The sequence below is a fragment of the Cherax quadricarinatus genome, chromosome 75 (genome assembly GCF_038502225.1).
Source record: "Cherax quadricarinatus isolate ZL_2023a chromosome 75, ASM3850222v1, whole genome shotgun sequence".
In the NCBI taxonomy this organism is placed as follows: domain Eukaryota; kingdom Metazoa; phylum Arthropoda; class Malacostraca; order Decapoda; family Parastacidae; genus Cherax; species Cherax quadricarinatus.
The window spans coordinates 8,750,903-8,767,255 of record NC_091366.1 but is presented as its reverse complement, the minus strand read 5'-3'; the positions used below and the strand labels follow the sequence as shown (position 1 = coordinate 8,767,255).

General features: G+C 39.6%; 1 protein-coding gene across 3 annotated transcripts in view; it reads right to left on the bottom strand.

The window, feature by feature from the left end:
* The window catches only part of BRWD3 (bromodomain and WD repeat-containing protein), a 124,383-nt gene that overhangs the window by 27,457 nt on the left and 80,573 nt on the right, over nt 1-16,353 (bottom strand). For all 3 annotated transcript variants that reach the window (XM_070101022.1, XM_070101023.1, XM_070101024.1), the window contains 2 exons: nt 15,380-15,553; nt 7,486-7,733 (listed from right to left, as the gene is read on the bottom strand). In XM_070101022.1, the coding sequence (XP_069957123.1) occupies nt 7,486-7,733; nt 15,380-15,553 (422 nt within the window). The remainder of the gene's footprint in view (nt 1-7,485; nt 7,734-15,379; nt 15,554-16,353) is intronic.

Genomic DNA, 16,353 nt, shown 5'->3' with positions numbered 1-16,353 from the left:
GGAAAGTGGAACAGAATTCTTCCTCTGTAAGCCATGCACATTGTAAAAGGTGACTCAAATGCCGGTAGCAAGGGGCTAGTAACCCCTTCTCTTGTATAAATTACTAAATTTATGAAGAAAAACTTTCATTTCTCAATCTCTCAGGATATGACTGATAGTTGTTTGTTAATTGTATCCCAATCAATTCTATGGTTCTGACATTAAATTTGTTGAACATCCCTTCTTGTACATAACTGCTAGAGTTCCCTAACCCTGACTTTATACTTCCATGAGTTTATACTTCTATAATGTGTTCAGAGTATATATTGTTTATGCGATTGTTCTCTCTCTGATCAGTTCCTTATTGTTTCTGAAGATCAAATCCAGTGTGTGTTCATTTCTAGTGGAATCTGTTACCTGTTGGTTCATTGCAAACTTTTCACAAAGCCTCATTAGTTACTTGGTATTTACCAGTTGAGCCAGAGGGCTTCCAGGAACTATTTCTGGTAGTGTTGTGATGAACCACCTTCCATTTTACATTTGGGATGTGGAAATCTCCAGGGAGGATAATATTTGGTGTGGAGTTTCCAAGCCTTTCAAGACAACTACCTATCTTCCTTATCTGATCCGTGAATTCCTCAACCACTGCTGATGTTTTCATTGCATTTATGGATTTAGAAAAGGCATATGACAGAGTGGACAGGGGAGCAATGTGGCAGATGCTGCAAGTGTATGGAACAGGTAGTAAGCTACTAAATACTGTAAAGAGTTTTTATAGGATAGTGAGGCTCTGGTTAGGGTGTGTAGGAGAGAGGATGATTACTTCTCAATAAAAGTAGGTCTTAGACAGAGATATGTAATGTCACCATGGTTGTTTAATATATTTATAGATGGGGGTTGTAAAAGAAGTAAATGTTAGGGTGTTGGGGAGAAGATGGGATTAAATTATGGGGAATCAAATACAGTTGACAGCTACTTTTTGCTGATGATACTGTGCTTTTGGGAGACTCTTAAGAAAAGTTGCAAAGGTTAGTGGATGAGTTTTAGAGGGTGTGCAAAGGTAGAAAGTTTACAGTGAAATTTAGTAATTTATACAGGAGAAGGGGTTACTAGCCCCTTGCTCCCGGCATTTTAGTCGCCTCTTACGACATGCATGGCTTACGGAGGAAGAATTCTGTTCCACTTCCCCATAGAAATAAGAGGAAATAAATAAGAACCAGAAAGAAAATAGAAGAAAACCCAGAGGGGTATATTCTTTCTTTCAACACACCGGCCGTATCCCACCGAGGCGGGGTGGCCCAAAAGAAAAAACGAAAGTTTTTCCTTTTACATTTAAAAGAAGAAGGAAAAATTAAAGTTTTTCCTTTTACATTTAGTAATATATACAGGAGAAGGGGTTACTAGCCCCTTGCTCCCGGCATTTTAGTCGCCTCTTACAACACGCATGGCTTACGGAGGACGCATTCTGTTCCACTTCCCCATGGAGATAAGAGGAAATAAACAAGAACAAGAACTAGAAAGAAAATAGAAGAAAACCCAGAGGGGTATGTATATATATGCTTGTACATGTATGTGTAGTGTGACCTAAGTACAGTGGACCCCCGCTTAACGATCACCTCCCAATGCGACCAATTATGTAAGTGTATTTATGTAAGTGCATTTGTACGTGTATGTTTGGGGGTCTGAAATGGACTAATCTACTTCACAATATTCCTTATGGGAACAAATTCGGTCAGTACTGGCACCTGAACATACTTCTGGAATGAAAAAATATCGTTAACCGGGGGTCCACTGTATAAGTAGAAGTAGCAAGATGTACCTGAAATCTTGCATGTTTATGAGACAGAAAATGGGACACCAGCAATCCTACCATTATGTAAAACAATTACAGGTTTCCGTTTCACACTTGCTTGGCAGGACGGTAGTACCTCCCTGGGCGGTTGCTGTCTACCAACCTACTACCTATGGAAGAAGTGAATGCTTTCAGATATTTGGGAGTTGACTTGCCAGCAGATGGGGTTATGAAAGTTGAGGTTAACCATAGAATTGATGGAGGAAAAAAGGCGAGTGGTGTGCTCAGGTGTCTGCATAGACTAAAAATGTTATCCATGGAGGCAAAGGGAATGCATGAAAGTATAGTGGTACCAACACTCTTATATGGGTGTGAAGCGTGGGTTGTAAATGATGCGGCGAGGAGGCGACTGGAGGCAGTGGAGATGTCCTAAGAGCAATGCGTGGTGTAAATATTATGCAGAGAATTAGGAGTATGGAAATTAGGAGGTGGTGTGGAGTTACTAAAAGTATTAGCTCTGAAGAGGGGTTGTTGAAGTGGTTTGATCATTTAGAAAGGAACAAGGTAGAATGACTTGGAGTGTGTATAGATCTGTAGGGGAAGGAAGGCAGAGTAGGAGTCATCCTTGAAAAGGTTGGAGGGAGGGAGTAAAGGAGGTTTGGTGGGCAAGGAGCTTGGAGTTCCAGCAAGCATGTGTGAGCATGTTATATAGGAGTGAATAGAGATTAATGGTTTTTGGGACCTGACGAGCTACTGAAGTGTGAACAGGGTAATATTTTGTAAAGGGATTCAGGGAAACCGGTTAGCCGGACTTGAGTCTTGGAAATGGGAGGTACAATGCCTGCACTTTAACCCTTTGACTGTTTCAGGCCCCTCTCTGAAACTCATTCTATGTCGCTCAATTTTTGAAAAAAAAAAAAATTATTTTTTCTTATGAAATGATAGAGAATCTTTTCCTGATGGTAAGGACACCAAACGTTCGAAATTTGGTCGAAAACTCATGGAATTATGCTCCCGCGAAGTTAGCGGTCTCGGCGACATATGTGTATCGGCGATTTCGCCAACTTTGAGCCCTATTTTCAGCCAATTCCATTGTTCCAGTTGACCAAACTCATAGCTATTTCTTTAGAACTCCATTTTATCTATCAGCTGAGTACAAGAAACCTCCCATTTACTAATTTGGACTACCCAATATGGTGGTCAGAAATTGGCAATTTGGCCAATTTCACGCAAACTAAAAAAAACCCAATTTCAAAATAGGGTCCAGAATAAACAAGGTAGACATTTGTGGCACTAAAATAACATATGCTCTGTTCATTAGTCATATCTCTAGGCCCCTCTTATATTATTATTGCTTTCTATTTTGATTTTTTATTCATTAAAAAAAATACAAAATTTACTGTTATGCAGACTACTGCATTATTGTAAAAATGGTATAAATAATATCAGTGCACTAGTGAAAGAATATTAGACTCCCCAGTTGACGTGTATTGGACGTGTGGTGTGATTTATTTACTCCTGAACATTGGTAAAAATCGAACATTTCCGCTACTTTGAGCTCAGTTTCAAGGTCATTTTCATTGTCAAAGTAATGAAAATCATCTCTATTTCTGTAATATGTTTTCCATTTTATCACCTAAGACCATGAAAACGCGAATACAACGATAAATACTATACGAAAATACACCTCAAAGTCGGCGTTTTATTCCAAAAAACGATCAGTTTTTTTTTTCTCATTACGCAATGTGTGCTGCAGGATTTTTTTTATGTGGTGCACACTGACCACACAGACCCATTCTCTCACATGTGGGCCTACCAGCTTTCTCCCGCTTGATTTGAAGCCGCTAGAATTATTGAGTATATATGTCAGAAACATTGGCTCGTAAGACGTATTTATACGTCGAAAACAGTCAAAGGGTTAAAGGAGAGGTTTGGAATAGTGGCAGTTTGGAAGGACTTCTAAACTGTTGTATTTGAGTGCCTCTGGAGAGACAGTGATCATGTATGAGTGATGGTGAAAGTGTTGAATGATGATAAAAGTATTTTTTTCTTTTTGGGTTTTTCTTTCTTTTTAGGTCACCCTGCCTTGGTGGGAAACAGCCGATGTGTTAAAAGAAAAAAAAAAATTATCAGAATTCTCCATGGGGAAGTGGAACAAAATTCTTCCTCCATAAGCCATGTGTGTCTTAAGAAGTGACTAATATGCCGGGAGCAAGGGGCTAGTAACCCTTTCTCCTGTATATATTACTAAATTTAAAAGGAGAACGTAACTACTGTGTTATCTGACAGTCAACTGTACTTTCCCCTTTTTTTCCTCCTTGGACATGGTTGTCTTCATAGGTGCCTCAGTACACCACCCATCTTTTTATTCCTTATCAATTCTATAGTTCACATCTTTCCTAGACATCTGCCAACATGTCCACTCCCAAATATCTGAACATATTTACAGTTTGGAGAGATATATTGTGTATTTTTATATATGTATACTTATAAGCTGTTGTATTCTAGACACCTCTGCAAAAACAGTGATTATGTGTGAGTGAGGTGAAAGTGTTGAATGAGGAGAGTATTTTCTTTTTGGGGATTTTCTTTCTCTTTGGGTCACCTTGCCTCGGTGGGAGACGGCTGACTTGTTAGGAAAAAAAAAAATTTACAGGTCTCCCTCAACATTCACGTTTTCCACTTTCACGGGCTTCGAACATTTGCGAATTCCCAGCCGCCCAATTATACATAAAATATGTCATTATACATGTTAGGAATTGTAGCAGTGGCAGAGTTTGGAGATAGGACAAGATAGTCCTTCAATATGACATTAATATCAACTATGGCTTATTTATCTAACATAATTCATCTAATATGACATAATAAACAATATTAACGCTTTCAGGGTTTTGGCTGTACTAGTACGGCTTACGTGCCAGGGTCCTTGACGTACTAGTACTCAAATTCTAGCGCCTTCAAATCTAGTGTGAGAAAGCTGGTAGGCCTACATATGAAAGAATGGGTCAATGTGGTCAGTGTGTGCAGTATAAAAAAAATCCTGCAGCACAGTGCGTAATGAGAAAAAAAACTGACCGTGTTTTTGGATTAAAACAGCGACTTTGCACTGTATTTTCGTATGGTATTTATTGTTGTATTCTAGTTTTTCTGGTCTCATTTGATAGAATGGAAGACATATTACAGAAATTGAGATGATTTTGACTGGTTTTACAACAAAAAGTACCTTGAAATTGAGCTCAAAGTAGCAGAAATGTTCAATTTTTACCAAAGTTCAAAAGTAAACAAATCATGCTAAGCGTCCAATACACGTCAACTGGTGAATCTAATATTCTTTCACAAGTGCGCTGATATTATTTATACCATTTCTACACTAATGCAGTAGTCTGCATAACAGTAAATATTTTATTTTTTGTGAGAATAAAAATTCAAAATGGAAAGCAAAAGAAATGTAACAGAGGCCTGGGGACGTGACTAATGAACAGAAGAAATGTTATTTTAGTGCCAGGAATGTCTTTGTTTATTCTGGACCCTATTTGGAAACTGGCATCTTTTGAAATTTGTGTGAAATTGGCAAAATTGTTAAATTCTGACCACTGTGTTGGATAGTTGAAATCGGTATATGGGTGGTTTCTTGTACTCATTCGATAGAAAAAATGGAGTTCTAGCGAAATAGGTATGATTTCTGTTGACTAGTACACTGGAATTGGCTGAAAATAGGGCTCAAAGTGGGCAAAATTGCCGATAAGTAAACATCGGTGAGACCGGTAACTTCGCGAGAGCATAATTCCGCAAGTTTTCCATCAAATTTCATACTTTTGGTGTTGTTATGATCGGGAAAAGATTATCTATCTTTTCATAAGAAAAATTAATTTTTTGGGGGGGAAATTTTGGGGACCCTGAGAACAAGTCTCTGAGAGGGCCTGTGGACCCTGAAAGGGTTAACATAGAAACATGACACATACTCTAAAATGAATAAAATACACCTACCATCCGACTTACGACCTGCTCGACTTACGACCACTCTACTTACGACCGTGTTTTTTATGCCAAATTTCTGGGAAATAAACAACTGTATTTGTATTGTACACAGTGTTTATCCTAAACCTTACAGTATAAAATACAGTACTAACAACATAAAAAGTAAAGTAAAACATGAAATACCAAAATAAAACAAAATAAAGTCATTACAAAAATGTTTTGTTGATATTCAGTAGTAAAGTTCGACTTACGACTGATTTCTCGGAACCAAACTCGGTCGTAAGTTGGATGGTAGGTGTACGTCATTAAGTAAGTCACGAGTGTTGCTGTGTTGTTGTTGGGTGTATAAGGGCCACTGAGACAAGCCTTACATAGTGGTGGTGGAAGAGGCAGCAGATGCGGTAGAGACTAGAGACGGCGGTGTTATCAGTCAACCTATATAACGCCAACAACATTGGAGTTAGGTTCGTGCTGTCCTTTTTCTATCGATTAATCGCTTAACATAACATACTTGCTACACTGCTAATGCCACAATTTATCGCTGGCTTTACTGACTCGTGCTGCTTTAGTATCGTACATGTTGTAGAATCACCAAAGAAGGCACATTCTTCCCTCTCTTTTCCTCCTCCACTTTGTTACTCTGCTATGAGTCCTTTCTTGAATTTTATAGTTTTTCTCACCTTTACCAAAAGGCTGGCACTAGTACAATATTTTACTATGTTTTCATGTGTTTTATGATTGCTCATGGTTCAATAGGTTAAGGAAGCAGTACTGTTAGGCTAAGTAAATGTTATCATATTTCCTTAAATATATTTGTGTGCCAAACATTCATGAGGTTCTTGATCCCCTAATCCTAGCGAATGTGGAGGGAGACCTGTACTTCCTCGGTGGGAAATGGCCGATGTGTTAAAAAAAAAAAATTACTTCCTCTATACTCCCTCTCACCAATCTAATATCCAGTGTTTCACTGCCTAGTTATTTTGTTACCCTCATAATCTAGTCTTTCCTATATTCACTTTTAATTTCTTTCTTTCTGATATGCCCTCCTAAATCTGTGCAACAAACTTGGCAACTTCTCTTCATAATATCTCTCTCTCTCTCTCTCTCAAAAAAAAAAAAAAAAAAAAAAAAAAACATGCTAATGGCAAAAAAGAAATTATGACAACTCCTGTATTGATTTGTAGTAGTGGTAGTAGAAGAGGTGGTAGTAGTGGTAGCATCAGTTGTGAAATTTTCAGAACACTTTGACAATAGTATTATTTGTTTGAGGATGAATTCTGTATATACTTTTAAGCAGGTACTGTACTGTGAATAAAGCACCAATAGGTGTCTGCACCTCTCACTACAAATTCTACTGAATTCCTGTATCATATTTATCCTGGCTTTTGCCAAAAATTTAACACACTCAAGAAGGGAATTAATATCTATGACACATTTTTAAATATATGAATAAAAATGGGTCCAAACTACATTTACAACCATTAACCTTTAAACTGTCCAAACGTAGATCTACGTTTTTTCAACATTTGAATGTAAAAAAAACGTAGAGCTTAGTTTTTTTTTTTTTACATTTGAAAACGTAAAAAACTTAGATCTACTTTTTTTTTGTTATTTTTGAAAATATGTAAAAAAAAAAACGTAGATCTACTTTTGGAGCACTACGCATGTGAACGTAGATTTTTTTTTTGGACAGTTTAAGGGTTAGATAAAAAAACAAATGCATGCTGAACACTTACCTTAATAGTGGTGAGATCCATTGGGTAGTCAATAATTAAAGCATACATAGGATAAACGTTGAGATCGACAGGGACGAGGAAAGGTTCAGCGATAGCCAGACTCATGATCTGGGAGAGCCCATACGAGATTCGGTCACACTCAAGATCTGGGCCCCGGCCCACCCATTCTTCATCTTGTGGAGTGTAAAGTAGCTCCTCAAGTTCCTCTTGTTTCACAGCTGCACTACCATCTGGCTCCACCATCTCCACTGTATAAGTAAAAATTAATTACACTGGCACATGCAAATACAAAGGCTAGGCAGATAGCAAAAGACCTTATAGTTCACATCAAAATTGCCTGCCAAGAGACTAACTACAGTTCAGCTGCCTCTTTCTCTAAATAGTTGAGGTAAGGATAGTACAGCAAAAAATTCTCTCACTGACCTCCACTTCCTCTATCCATACTGCCAGCTTGACAAAGTGGGTTAAAAATTTTCTCTTGGTGGACTGACTTTTTTTTTTTTTTTTTTTTTAACTCAATGGCTGTCTCCTGCCAATGAAGGGTGACCCAAAGAAGAACACAGAAAAACAATCACTCAACTGCAGTCTTTCCAGAAGTGTGCTGACATCACAACCAGATTACCCTCTGACTGAATCACCACCACCTGTCCTTCAGAGTGCAAGCACTTCTCTTTCCTCCTCCAGGACTTGAGTCTGGCTAATCAATTTTCCCTGAACCCCTTCAAAGCTACCCTGCTCACACTCCAACAGCAGTTCCATTAAAGCTTCTAACATAATTGCGTAAGTCTGCTAGTTGCTCAAGCCCCTAAAACTCAAAGCCTATTGTTATTTCCTCTTTCCAATTGCTTCTGGGATGACCCATTCTCTTTCTACCTTCCAACACAGATTTATACACCTTTATCAATCAATCCCTCTCTATCCTCTCTACATGCCCAAACCACCTCAACAATCCCACCCTCACATCACTTCAATTTTTATATTCCAAATTCTCTGCATGATGTTCACACTACACACTTTCAAATATGACATCTCTGCTGCCTCTAGCCTCCTTTTCACTAAGAATTCAAAAACCTGTCTCACACCCCCACAAATGCTGGTACCACAACATGCTGGCATATTTCCTTATTTGCCTCCAGAGATAACCTTTTTTTTTTTCTTTCCAGATACTACTTCAATACACCTAACATTTCTCACCCTCCATCTTTCACTGACCAATCTGCTGACACGTCTTCTCTCAAACATCTAAATACATCTACTTCCTCCATACTCATTCCCTTCAATCTAATATTCAATCTATCATTGCCCAGACTTTGTTATGCTTATCACCTTCCTCTTTTCTACATTCACTTTGAAATTCCATTTACAAATCTTCCCAAAATCATCCATCAACATCTGTAATTTATTTTCAGAACTCTTAAAAGAACCATGTCATCAGGAAAGAGCAGCTGGGATGACTACAACTATATAGTATCAGATCTAACATCTTCCAATCCCACACCCTTTCCCAACATCCTAGCATTTACTTCTTTCACAACTTTCTTTCAACACACCGGCCGTATCCCACCAAGGCAGGGTGGCCCAAAAAGAAAAACGAAAGTTTCTCTTTTAAATTTAGTAATTTATACGGGAGAAGGGGTTACTAGCCCCTTGCTCCCGGCATTTTAGTCGCCTCTTACAACAAGCATGGCTTACGGAGGAAGAATTCTGTTCCACTTCCCCATGGACTTTCACAACTTCATCATTAAATATGTTAAATACTTGTCCCTCTTTAAGCTCTACTTTAACTGAAAAATAGCCCCCTTCCCTCCTATATACCCTAACCTGAGCCTCACTCTGCATAAAAACTAACTGCTTTTAGTAATCTACCTCCTATTCCAGATATCTGCAACTTCAACATGGCTCCCATATCCATCCTACCATACATCTTTTCTAAATCCATAAATGCAACAAGCAGCTTCTTACCCTTGTCTAAGCACTACTCACTTCTATACTTCAATGTAAACACTTGGTCTGCATAATGAACAAAGTTACCTACAACTAATCATAATACTGCTACTGCAAACAAAACTAGTATTATGCTACAACATTATGCCCTGGTCAATACCAATATCTATTATGCTACAACACTATGCCATGGTCAATATCTATATGCAATTCTTGTATTCTATCAACCCCTACACTATCTACTTAATCCTTTGGGGGTCGACAGGTCCTCTCAGAGACTTGTTCTCAGGGTCGGCCAAATTTCAAAAAAAAAAAAAAAAAATCTCATGAAAAGATAAGAGAATCTTTCCCGATCATAATGACACCAAAAGTATGAAATTCGATGGAAAACTTACGGAATTATGCTCTCGTGAAGTTAGTGGTCTTGACGATGTTTACGCATCAGAGATTTTGCCCACTTTGAGCCCTATTTTCGGCCAATTCCACTGTACTAGTCGACAACAATCATAACTATTTCGCTAGAACTCCATTTTTTCTATCGAATGTGTGCAAGAAACCACCCATTTACTGATTTCAACTATCCAATAAAGTGGTCAGAATTTAGCAATTTTGCCAATTTCACACAAATTTCAAAAGATGCCAATTTCCGAATAAGGTCCAGAATAAGCGAGAAAGACATTCTTGGCACTAAAATAACATGTTCTCTGTTCGTTAGTCACATCCCCAGGCCCCTCTTATATTTCTCTGGCTTTCAACTTTGAATTTTTATTCTTACAAAAAAATAAGATTTACTGTTATGCAGACTACTGCATTAGTGTAGAAATTGTATAAATAATATCAGCACACTTGTGAAAGAAAGCAAATGAGAGAGTGGGTGAGATGTTATCAACAAATTTTGTTGAAAATAAGAAAAAGTTTTGGAGTGAGATTAACAAGTTAAGAAAGCCTAGAGAACAAATGGATTTTTTTTTTTATCACACTGGCTGATTCCCACCAAGGCAGGGTGGCCCGAAAAAGAAAAACTTTCACCATCATTCACTCCATCACTGTCTTGCCAGAAGGGTGCTTTACACTACAGTTTTTAAACTGCAACATTAACACCCCTCCTTCAGAGTGCAGGCACTGTACTTCCCATCTCCAGGACTCAAGTCCGGCCTGCCGGTTTCCCTGAACCCCTTCATAAATGTTACTTTGCTCACACTCCAACAGCACGTCAAGTATTAAAAACCATTTGTCTCCATTCACTCCTATCAAACACGCTCATGCATGCCTGCTGGAAGTCCAAGCCCCTCGCACACAAAACCTCCTTTACCCCCTCCCTCCAACCTTTCCTGGGCCGACCCCTACCCCGCCTTCCTTCCACTACAGACTGATACACTCTTGAAGTTATTCTGTTTCGCTCCATTCTCTCTACATGTCCGAACCACCTCAACAACCCTTCCTCAGCCCTCTGGACAACAGTTTTGGTAATCCCGCACCTCCTCCTAACTTCCAGACTACGAATTCTCTGCATTATATTCACACCACACATTGCCCTCAGACATGACATCTCCACTGCCTCCAGCCTTCTTCTCGCTGCAACATTCATCACCCATGCTTCACACCCATATAAGAGCGTTGGTAAAACTATACTCTCATACATTCCCCTCTTTGCCTCCAAGGACAAAGTTCTTTGTCTCCACAGACTCTTAAGTGCACCACTCACTCTTTTCCCCTCATCAATTCTATGATTCACCTCATCTTTCATAGACCCATCCGCTGACACGTCCTCCATACTCTCTCCCTCCAATCTGATATTCAATCTTTCACTGACAAATGGATTTGTCAGTTAAAAATAGGAGAGGAGAGTTATTAAATGGAGAGTTAGAGGTATTTCGAAGATGGAGGGAATATTTTGAGGAATTGTTAAATGTTGATGAAGACAGGGAAGCTGTGATTTCGTGTATAGGGCAAGGAGGAATAACATCTTGTAGGAGTGAGGAAGAGCCAGTTGTGAGTGTGGGGGAAGTTCGTGAGGCAGTAGGTAAAATGAAAGAGGGTAAGGCAGCCGGGATTGATGAGATAAAGATAGAAATGTTAAAAGCAGGTGGGGATATAGTTTTGGAGTGGTTGGTGCAATTATTTAATAAATGTATGGAAGAGGGTAAGGTACCTAGGGATTGGCAGAGAGCATGCATAGTTCCTTTGTATAAAGGCAAAGGGGATAAAAGAGAGTGCAAAAATTATAGGGGGATAAGTCTGTTGAGTATACCTGGCAAAGTGTATGGTAGAGTTATTATTGAAAGAATTAAGAGTAAGACGGAGAATAGGATAGCAGATGAACAAGGAGGCTTTAGGAAAGGTAGGGGGTGTGTGGACCAGGTGTTTACAGTGAAACATGTAAGTGAACAGTAGTATTTAGATAAGGCTAAAGAGGTCTTTGTGGCATTTATGGATTTGGAAAAGGCGTATGACAGGGTGGATAGGGGGGCAATGTGGCAGATGTTGCAGGTGTATGATGTAGGAGGTAGGTTACTGAAAGCAGTGAAGAGTTTTTACGAGGATAGTGAGGCTCAAGTTAGAGTATGTAGGAAAGAGGGAAATTACTTCCCAGTAAAAGTAGGCCTTAGACAAGGATGTGTGATGTCACCGTGGTTGTTTAATATATTTATAGATGGGGTTGTAAGAGAAGTAAATGCGAGGGTCTTGGCAAGAGGCATGGAGTTAAAAGATAAAGAATCACACATAAAGTGGGAGTTGTCACAGTTGCTCTTTGCTGATGACACTGTGCTCTTGGGAGATTCTGAAGAGAAGTTGCAGAGATTGGTGGATGAATTTGATAGGGTGTGCAAAAGAAGAAAATTGAAAGTGAATACAGGAAAGAGTAAGGTTATGAGGATAACAAAAAGATTAGGTGATGAAAGATTGGATATCAGATTGGAGGGAGAGAGTATGGAGGAGGTGAATGTATTCAGATATTTGGGAGTGGATGTGTCAGCGGATGGGTCTATGAAAGATGAGGTGAATCATAGAATTGATGAGGGGAAAAGGGTGAGTGGTGCACTTAGGAGTCTGTGGAGACAAAGAAATTTGTCCTTGGAGGCAAAGAGGGGAATGTATGAGAGTATAGTTTTACCAACGCTCTTATATGGGTGTGAAGCATGGGTGATGAATGTTGCAGCGAGAAGAAGGCTGGAGGCAGTGGAGATGTCATGTCTGAGGGCAATGTGTGGTGTGAATATAATGCAGAGAATTCGTAGTTTGGAAGTTAGGAGGAGGTGCGGGATTACCAAAACTGTTGTCCAGAGGGCTGAGGAAGGGTTGTTGAGGTGGTTCGGACATGTAGAGAGAATGGAGCGAAACAGAATAACTTCAAGAGTGTATCAGTCTGTAGTGGAAGGAAGGCGGGGTAGGGGTCGGCCTAGGAAAGGTTGGAGGGAGGGGGTAAAGGAGGTTTTGTGTGTGAGGGGCTTGGACTTCCAGCAGGCATGCGTGAGCGTGTTTGATAGGAGTGAATGGAGACAAATGGTTTTTAATACTTGACGTGCTGTTGGAGTGTGAGCAAAGTAACATTTATGAAGGGGTTCAGGGAAACCGGCAGGCTGGACTTGAGTCCTGGAGATGGGAAGTACAGTGCTTGCACTCTGAAGGAGGGGTGTTAATGTTGCAGTTTAAAAACTGTAGTGTAAAGCACCCTTCTGGCAAGACAGTGATGGAGTGAATGATGGGAAAGTTTTTCTTTTTCGGACCACCCTGCCTTGGTGGGAATCGGCCAGTGTGATAATAAAAAATAAAAAAAATAATTGTGAAAGAATATTAGACTCACCAGTTGACGTGTATTGGATGCTTGGCATGATTTGTTTACTTTTGAACTTCGGTAAGAATTGAACATTTCTGCTATTTTGAGCTCAATTTCAAGCTACTTTTCATTGTAAAACCAGTCAAAATCATCTCAATTTCTGTAATATGTCTTCCATTCTATAAAATGAGACCAATAAAACTAGAATACAACAATAAATACCATACGAAAATACAGTGCAAAGTCGCTGTTTTAATCCAAAAACACGGTCAGTTTTTTTTTTCTCATTATGCACTGTGTGCTGCAGGATTTTTTTTTATACTGCACACACTGACCACATAGACCCATTCTTTCATATGAAGGTCTACCAGCTTTCTCTCACTAAATCTGAGGGCGCTAGAATTTAGGCGTACTAGTACGTCAAAAACCCTGGGTTGTAAGACGTACTAGTACATCTGAAACCCCCAAAGAGTTAAACCTTATACTGCATCTACCTCTATCCCATATTTGAAAAAATATATTATCTAACTGGTTCATAAAGGACTGTAGCATATTGTTTTAGAACTAACACATTCAGAGGAAAATGGCTAGCTTTACTCAAGTCCTGTAGTTAAACAATACAGTGCCAGCACTCAAAGAATGGTGCTGCTATAGTTCAGAGGGCCAATGGAATCGATTTATCTGCATTTTATGCCAAGACAGCTACTGAATGAACAAAGGTAAATGTTTTTTCTTTTTGAGTCATCCTAACTCAGTGGGAGATAGCCATTGTTAAAAATGTACATTTTTTTTCACACACTGGCTGTCTCCCATTGAGGCAGGGTGACCCAAAACAGAAAAACACTTTTGCTATCATTCATACAAAATCACTATCTTTGTAGAGGCATGCAGATATGAGATATGACAGTTTATGTCACTCCAAACAGCAAATATTCCAAACCCCTCCTTTAAAGTGCAGGTATTGTATTTCCCACCTCCAGGACTCGAGTCTGGCTAACCGGTTTCCCCAAATCTCATCACAAACTATTACCCTGCTCACACTCCAACAGCTCTAAAATGCCAGGAGCAAGGGGCTAGTAATCCATTCTCCTATATAAATTATCTAAAAAGATAAACTTCAGTTTTTCTTTTTAGGTCACCTTGCCTTGGTGGGATGTGGCCGGTGTGTTGAAAAAAGTATGTATATTTGTTAACTCTACTGTATTATTAATAGTGTATCAGGCTCTGAACAAGGAAAAGGCTAAGAATGCTACCTGGAAAAACTTTTTTTTTTTTTTATTATCACACTGGCCGATTCCCACCAAGGCAGGGTGGCCCGAAAAAGAAAAACTTTCACAATCATTCACTCCATCACTGTCTTGCCAGAAGGGTGCTTTACACTACAGTTTTTAAACTGCAACATTAACACCCCTCCTTCAGAGTGCAGGCACTGTACTTCCCATCTCCAGGACTCAAGTCCGGCCTGCCGGTTTCCCTGAATCCCTTCATAAATGTTACTTTGCTCACACTCCAACAGCACGTCAAGTATTAAAAGCCATTTGTCTCCATTCACTCCTATCAAACACGCTCACGTATGCCTGCTGGAAGTCCAAGCCCCTCGCACACAAAACCTCCTTTACCCCCTCCCTCCAACGTTTCCAAGGCCGACCCCTACCCCGCCTTCCTTCCACTAGACTGATACACTCTTGAAGTCATTCTGTTTCGCTCCCTTCTCTCTACATGTCCGAACCACCTCGACAACCCTTCCTCAGCCCTCTGGACAACAGTTTTGGTAATCCCGCACCTCCTCCTAACTTCCAAACTACGAATTCTCTGCATTATATTCACACCACACATTGCCTTCAGACGTGACATCTCCACTGCCTCCAGCCTTCTCCTCGCTGCAACAATCATCACCCATGCTTCACACCCATATAAGAGCATTGGTAAAACTATACTCTCATACATTCCCCTCTTTGCCTCCAAGGACAAAGTTCTTTGTCTCCACAGACTCCTAAGTGCACCGCTCACCCTTTTCCCCTCATCAATTCTAGGATTCACCTCATCTTTCATAGACCCATCCACTGACACATCCACTCCCAAATATCTGAATACATTCACCTCCTCCATACTCTCTCCCTCCAATCTAGAAAAACAATGTTATAATATATACTGAACAATCTATTAACTTACTGCTATCATCTATTACTTCCATGTCCCAGGGACTTAGTCGCTCTCGCTCGCCATTGTCCCAGAGAACACGGTAACACATAAACATTGAATCTTGGAACTCGGGCAGGTGGGGCTCCTGGCTCTCCACTGTACCCAGCCACCAAGCATCATCAATGATACACCGGAATCTGTCACCTGTTAATTATAGGTAAATAAATTATAGCATTTTTAAAATGCACATTTCTTTTAACGAGTCCAACAAAATATTTCACAATTTGTAATGACCCTCAAAGCAACATCATTTACAACATCCTGTTCTATCAACATTATGTAAATTTAAAAAAAACAATGGGACAAAATGGTCATTCAGAGCTGTACATGAGAGATAATTGATACATGTCACTACAAAACCAGCATACACACCAATATCCTACAGTCATTAAAAACACCCATTGAACCAAAGTTCTGAAACATTTATCCCGGGGAGTATAAGAAAAATCTAAAAAGCCAAAGCGTGGGAAAACAGAAAAAATGTATGCTACAGTCATCTGCACAAAAAATCACTTCAAAGGAAACCATGGGTGAGGTGTGTCCCTTCCACTTATCCTCAATTCTCTCAATTCTACCAAAACATGTACACAGCTTCTTGTCTACAGGGCTTACCATACTCACTGTTTCACAAGCTATTACTGCCTGATATGAGATGCTATCAAAGTTCCCCAAGGTCAAGTTTTTTTGTGTGCTTCCTGGGTAAAATATGGTGGTGGCATAGATCATGCTGCAAAGTACACTCCTTTGTCAAGTGGTGTGATGAGTTTCAGTGCAGTCATCATTCCGTTGAGGTTAGACAGGCATTTTTTGTCATGTCAGTGAATTTCTGTGACTTTTGTAACAGAATGGAATATTTAAAAGGAGAGAGTGTGAGTGAGAGAGTTTGAGAGAGTAACATTTGCACCTGAAAAAACAAATGTTGATGGTCTCCAGGCACCATGAAG